A 7,057-nucleotide genomic window follows, 5' to 3' on the forward strand; every position below is an offset into this window, starting at 1 on the left:
TGTCACAGAATGAGTCAGTTGCAAAGGAGTAGGTTTTATAGCTTCTTGCTCCCAGTCCTGAAATTTAGTCACAAAAGTTGCCTCTGTCCTATTTTTGGACTGTGATGTCTCTTCCCCAAGTAAGATGAATATAGACTTGTTTGTTTGGGGGTTTTGGTATTTGTTTTTGTTGTGTGGTTGTTGTTGGTTTGGTTTTGGTTTTTTGTTTTTAAACACAGTACTTTTGACCTGTGGGAAAATTTCCAGAGAGTGCCGAAGCATTGTCGTTTGGATCCCCCCCTCAAAAGGGAAATCCACTGCACCTCCATCTAGGAGCTAAGAGAAACTTCAAAATGGAAAATCTACGTTCAGGGAGGTGCTCTGAGTGAGAGAATGGTGAGGAAACCACCAGTGCTGTCTCCTGACCCTGGGAGTCTGGAATAACTAGTAATTATAGCAATACTGAAAGGGACAGAGACAGGTTATTTCAGTGAGTGAGGGCAGGCAAGGGAGAGAATTAACGGTGTAGCGCAGAGATGAAGAAAATTTTTTATGGTTGGGGGTTGGATTAAGCATGAGAACCAGGAAAAGCAGAGACTGTAAAGAGGGAGCAGGTAAGAGAGGCTCATGGGTGAGGAAGAGGGGCAGATACAAGACAAACACACCAGAAAAATCCCCACAGCTGTTTGGATCCCACCTTGCAGGGGTCCCTGCACCCCGCTGTGAGTTGGGAGCTGGTGTGCAGCAGTTATCAGCTGTGGTCAGTAACGCTTCCTCAGAAAGGCATTGCCTTGTCTTCTGTGCCTGCTCTGGCTGCAGGAGAAGGGGCAAAAGGCAGCAGCCGAAGCGTCGTCTGATCCCTAAGAGTTTGAGCTGATTCACAGCAAAGGAGCAGGAGAATTTGAGAGACCCAAATACCCACAGCACTATGTCAGCACGCATCTGTGTCCATCACCATCCTTGAATTAGGTTTGGAGCTGTATCTCTGTTCTCTCTAGAAAGCGCGTTGTCCCGTCCATCCTGAGAGGAGCAATACAGCTGAATGGCGGAGCCCTGACTGAGCTGGTGCTGAAGTCCCCTCAAGGGAAGCAAAAGCACAAGGCTTAGCCAGGAGGCTTTGTACAGGATGCTGATTTGGGTCAGGGGGTTTATGAATTGAAGGGAGGTTGGGAGAAAGGACTGTTGCATTGCTTTGTGTTGAACCTCCGCTGCCGCGTGCAACGAAATGCTGGTGCCCTCAAACACCTGTTGAAATGGGTGAGAAGGTGCTTGATGGCTTTGCTGAGGAATTTAAAGACAGCAAGACTGAGCACGGCAGGGAAGGCGGGTTTAAGGGCCTGACTTGGAGGAATGGCACAGAGTCTCTGATGAGCTATGGCAGAACACGTCACAGGCGAGGGGTTTCCGAACGGCGCCTGGCTGGTTACGGGTGCTTCAGATCTGTTGACGGGGAGCAAAGGGGACAGGAGGCTCCGCAGTATCTTCTGTCCCTGGCTCCTGCATTTCCCTGCACTACTGACTGTGCTGCTGGTGTGCTGCGGCAGGGATGGCTGGGGGGGGATTGCCAGCCCCACAGTGGGCTCTCCCCAGCCACGAGGGCAGAGAAAATAACCTTGAAAATAAGCAAAGCTGTCAAATTTACTCATGGCATGAAGCAATGTACAGCTCCGTTGTGTCGGTTTTGCTGAGCTCAGAGTTCTTTCTTATCTGACGATTCCAGATTAACTTTTATAACCCAGCTGCAGTCATCAGGAGCCCATCAAATGCCAGGCAGGAAAAGAGTCAATGCTCTGCTTCAACCCGTACCACAGTCCTCAGCGGTTCTGGGTTGATCCGAGCAATCTGTGAGGCAGCAGACTGGAATCAGGCAAACCCCAAGGCTGACACACCCGGGAAGCCAGACTGGCTGCCAGAACAATGTGGCTTTGAAGCGGCCCCGTGGAAGGCCTCCTCTATGTTCAACAGCCAGTTGGTTTCGGGCTCGGAGGGAGATGGCATTCATACGCTCGCCGATAACCTCCTCCGAGGGGAATTCTCCATGGCAGGTCAGGCTCGGCTCGTTAGCACGCAGAAGTATAAGCTGCCTGATGGGCCCCGCCAGGCAGAGCACAGGGTGGGCAGCCGTGCCCTGCCTCCTGTGCTCGCTGTTTTTAGGGACTTGTCGCTGTCCCCAGCCATCCCAGGCTCAGATTTCGTGAGGGGCAGACAGATCATGTGCTAATTACGGCACCTGAAATGGGGCCAGCCACCCTGATCCTTCATGTGACTAATGAATAGACTTTGTTTTCTTCCCTTCTGCAGGATTTAGTAAAAGGGTAAAGTTCAGGATTTCAGAGAAAACTCCCAACATATTTTACTAGGCTTGGACAGTCCCCTAGTACTTGGGCAGCAAGCAGGGAGGATTAAAAGGGCATTACCTCCAGCTCTCCTAAGGCCAACTAGGCCAGGCCTTAATCTGTACTGGGTAAATTCAAGTGCTTTGTCCTTGGAAATGCCTCATGGTCACGTTCCTGTTTTCCATATGCCCTAATACTGCTCTTCCAGCTTTATATTTTCTGAGCCTACATTACAATTTATGGCAGGTTTGCTGCTTTCCTGCAGCTCTTCATTGACCAGCGTGTGGATGGGGGTGATGGTAGCAGAAAGACCGCAGCGTTGTGGGGTAACAGCGGGGCGGTGTGTGTCACTTCTGAGGAAGCCCCATTTTCCAGTAAGTGGCCAGTCAGGTGAAGGAGCACGCTCGGTTTGTTTGCATTCCTTTCTGGAAGGCAAACCTGCTGCTCGACCTTGGCAGGATTGGTGCGTTTGGAGGAAAAGGGGTGGTGGTGGGGAGCAGGTTACAGCGTGCCGCCAAGCACAGGGAAGCAAGGGAATGGTGTTTGCAGACTCAGTTCACGTTTGCATACCACGAAAATGAAGATGAGGATGGCTGGGGAGACTTCTGAACAGCAAAGACTTGATGGTTAAAGGCAGTTTTCATTTCATCCTTGGTTTCTTCTGTAGCTCAGAGCTTTCCAGCAGGCTCGGCCCTGTTCCCAAGTTGTGTTTTTTTCCTTCTGTGTGCAGTGTTTTTCTTCAGGGATGAGAAGGGTGGATGTGGAGTTGCTTTCGGTAGAGCAGCCCTTGTGTGATTGATTTGTGTCCTTCATTACCAGAGGCAGCAAACAGTTCGGAGAAACTTCTGGCTAGGCTGGGGTTGAAACCAAGGTGTGTCACGAGCAGGAGGTGTCCTTCAGCGTGCCAGAGAGCACAAGTAAAGGGTGGCTTTGTGACTGCAGATTGAGGGATCCGGATAGGCTGGATCAATGGGCTGTGGCCAACTATATGAGGTTCAACACAGCCAAGTGCCAGGTCCTGCACTTGGGTCACAACCCCATGCAATGCTGCAAGCTGGGGGAAGAGTGGCTGGAAAGGTCCCTGGCAGAAAAGGACCTGGGGGTGCTGGTTGACAGCCGGCTGAATGTGAGCCAGCAGTGTGCCCAGGTGGCCAAGAAGGTCAATGGTACCCTGGCTCATATCAGAAATAGTGTGGCCAGGAGGACGAGGGAAGTCATTCTTCCCCTGTACTCTGCATTGGTGAGGCCACACTTTGAATACTGGGTTCAGTTTTGGGCCCCTCACGGCAAGAAGGACATTGAGGTGCTGGAGTGTGTCCAGAGAAGGGCAACAAAGCTGGTGAAGGGTCTGGAACACAAGTCTTATGAGGAGTGGCTGAGGGAACTGTGGTTGTTCAGCCTGGAGAAAAGGAGGGGAGACCTTATTGCTCTCCACAGCTCCCTGAAAGGTTGTAGTGAGGTGGGGGTTGGTCTCTTCTCCCAGGTAACAAGTGATAGGATGAGGGGAAATGGCTTCAAATTGTGCCATGGGAGATTTAGGTTAGATATTAGGAAAGATTTCTTCACTGAGAGAGTTATCAGGCAGTGGAATGGGCTACCCAGGGACACGGTCGAGTCCCAGTCGCTGGAGGTATTTAAAAGACGGGTGGACGAGGTGCTTAGGGACATGGTTTAGTAGTGGACAGGTACGGTTGGACTCAATGATCTTAAAAATTTTTTCCAATCAAATGAGTCTATGATTCTATGAAATACCAAACCCATCAGACCAACCTGAGCTGCAACCTGCCTGCCAGCAAGGCTGGCCGTGTGGTGTCCCAGAGCAGGGGGGAACCCGGAACTCTGCTACTGTACCCAGTCCTGATCCCAAAGGAGCCCTAATGGGAAACATTTTCCCCCGTGTATTACCACAGCTTCACCCATTCATTGGTAAATGCCCTGGTGCACCAGACATGCTCCCCTGTAGCCCGCTGCCCTGGATGTATTCTCCACCACATCACCCAATGCAATCTCATCAACCCGATCTCCCGTGCCTCACTGCAAAAGCTTAGATCTGCACAAGACCAGGATTCCTGTATAAAATTAATACTTAAAGTGACAAAAGTTAACCTGAATCAAGGGGCCCTCAGGATATTGCAGTAGTAGCCAGACCTTCAGAGGTGGAAGAGCATCAAGAACGTCCTGCCGCTCTCCTTCCTGTGTTTGCCCTCTTCCATCTGGCTGTGGCCACAATGTAATCAGTGTAATCACAGTGTAATCAATGCATTCTGCAGTCAACAGAAAAGGTGGTGGCTGGATTGCGATAAGATGTGGATAGGCAGCTTCACGCCGTGGTGTGTAATCCGTGGGAGGGACACGTGCCTAAGAGGCTGCATTGCCCAGTGCTGTGAATAGCTCTCTGCCTGACTCTTAAAAACGGGACACCCCAAAACACGATGGATGTGATTACCCAAGCAGGAGTTAAAAAATCCCCTTTTTCCTGTGTTATGGCCCTATCCCATTACTGCGTGAATGGGCATTTCATTTCATTCCCACAGAGGGATCAGTAGCTGCTGGGTCAAAAGCAGAAAAAGGCAGCTCTGCAGAAGAAGGGCCTCTCCAAAGGGGTAGAGGGCCCACAGCAGCAAGGGCCAGCTCCAGATTTTGCAGGGATGGCAGTTTTGAAAATGCAAGCACTTCTCTAAGTACCTTGTTGGATCTGAGCTCCCCTGAAGAGCACCTGATAGGTGCTAAACTGGTCTGGTTAGTTTTAATTCTCTTGCCCCTACGCTAAGTCAGGTGTTTTATAGGATGGGAGAGCTGGGAAGGATGGTTCTTGTCCTCTGCTTGCCATCTGCTGCATCTCTGTGTTCCCCCATGGTCTAGAGAATGCCTGGGTCCTTGGCTGCCCTGCTGGCGGTTCTCTTTCCCCCAGCGGCTGGTGGTGTCCCTGAAGGCATCAGTCAGTCAGCATGGCTAGGACCGAGACTTGGCTGATTATAGGGTGGAGACACTGGTGCTCTCAGTAATAGCTGCTCATTTCCCAAAACTCTGCCTTGAATAACATGAAGGCTGACTGAGGAATTCCTAATTAAAGGGGACACAATCAAAGCTGAAACAATATTGCTTCAACTTCAGCCTGCGGTCCACTTCTGTCCATGCTCCCCAGAGGCCAGAAGTTCAGGGGAGAGTTATAAATATTAAACAAGAGAGAGCCCTGCTTTGGCTGTTTATGGTTTTTTGCTTGTTTTTGTAGGGCCCATGTAAAAAGAAGGGGGTTGATTCTTTTGTCTCCTTAATTTGGTGCAAACCAAGAGTGCTGCCATTGACTTTAGATCCATGTCAACATGAGCAGACCAAACTCACAGTTCCTGGCCCTGCAGCAACAAAGCAATTAAGCCCCCTTTCCTCCAGCTGTGGAGCTGAAGTCGTGCTGAGCCCCCTCCCTTCATATGCAGGACATCAGGGATCACACAGCATGTGTTTGTGTGTTGGTAGGCTGGGTGGCATGGGCGAAGTTGAGCAACCCACCGGTCCCAGCAGCATCCAGCCATGTGCTTTGCAGTGGTGACACCTAGTGGGGAGCACTCTGTGGCCTGGACTTTGCAGCCGGATTGGCCTCCTTGACGTGTTGTGGTGGAATCCAGGGAGAAGGTGGCTGGGCTCTGGGGTGTCCTGACAGCTGAACAGCAGCCCATGAGAGTGCCAGGGCCGCTCCTAGCCTTGCCATGTCTTGGTTTGTGTTTTCCAGAGAGAGCTACCGATGGGTCCCTGCGGAGCGAGGACTGGGCTCTCAACATGGAGATCTGTGACATCATTAATGAGACTGAAGAAGGGTAAGGGAGCTGGCAAGGGTACACATCCAGCAGCAGGTCCCAGCACACCCTGTGACACTACGTCCCTAGACTGCAGTGGTAGCATGCACTGGTGGAGGTAATAAGCTAGACTTCCCAACAGTCCCTTAGACGACACTGCTAGGAGACCTACAGACACAGAAAAGCTGCCAGAGCATCTGTTAGATGCTTCCCTGTAATCTTCATGAGCGCTGGGAGCCATTCAGGGTCCCCAGAGGAACCTCAATTCAAGCCAGGCTGCCTCCCATCTCCCAAAGGCATATTTGCAGTTCTTCCACTTCGGTTTATTCCTCCTTCATACCACTCTCTTTCTCTCCTCTGGAAATGTAAAAATCTGCAGGCTCGTGACTGAGGAGAGAGGAGAATCTCAGGCTGTGCAAGTCCTGCTGGGGTTCACCTCTCAGGTATTTTCATGTACAGTCACTCAGACATGCGCAGTGCCCTTGTCTCCCTCTCCCTGCGGGGAGATGTTCAGAAATCCACCAGACTCGTTAACTCTGGGCCTGGGGATTTGGCAGTGAATTCAAGGGGGACTGCTCCTTCTCACAGTGGAGATGTCAAGAGCAGCATGTAAAAAAGAAGGTGCTACATGGATTAAAAACATGTAGGTTTCACTCCTGCTGTCCTACCCCACAGTGACGCTGACAGAGAATTAGCAAGCCCAGTTTTCAGCTTCACAGTTGTGTGAAAACAAAGTCAAATATCTCTACTCACAGATCTGCCACCACTTCTTTTCCATGCTATCCCCACGGTGCAAATACGCCTGTCTCTGCCCACAGTTCTCAATCCCAAGCTGTGGCCACTTGGTGTTTCAGTTCTGGGCGCCTGATAACACAGCTGTACCCTCCTGGCACGGCGGGCGGGCTCTCCCATTGCCTTGCTAACGCCCATCCATTGCAGCCATGCTGCCCC

General features: G+C 51.1%; 1 protein-coding gene across 1 annotated transcript in view; it reads left to right on the forward strand.

Annotated features, from left to right (window-relative positions):
• Positions 1 to 353: 353 nt before the first annotated feature.
• Positions 354 to 7,057, forward strand: part of TOM1 (target of myb1 membrane trafficking protein) — a 19,529-nt gene continuing 12,825 nt past the window's right edge. The window contains exons 1-2 of the mRNA XM_009647803.2: positions 354 to 375; positions 6,043 to 6,127. Coding sequence (XP_009646098.1) covers positions 6,090 to 6,127 — 38 coding nt within the window. The 5' untranslated portion in view covers positions 354 to 375; positions 6,043 to 6,089. The remainder of the gene's footprint in view (positions 376 to 6,042; positions 6,128 to 7,057) is intronic.

This window comes from Egretta garzetta, unplaced genomic scaffold (genome assembly GCF_000687185.1).
Source record: "Egretta garzetta isolate BGI_Z169 unplaced genomic scaffold, ASM68718v1 scaffold51, whole genome shotgun sequence".
NCBI lineage: Eukaryota > Metazoa > Chordata > Aves > Pelecaniformes > Ardeidae > Egretta > Egretta garzetta.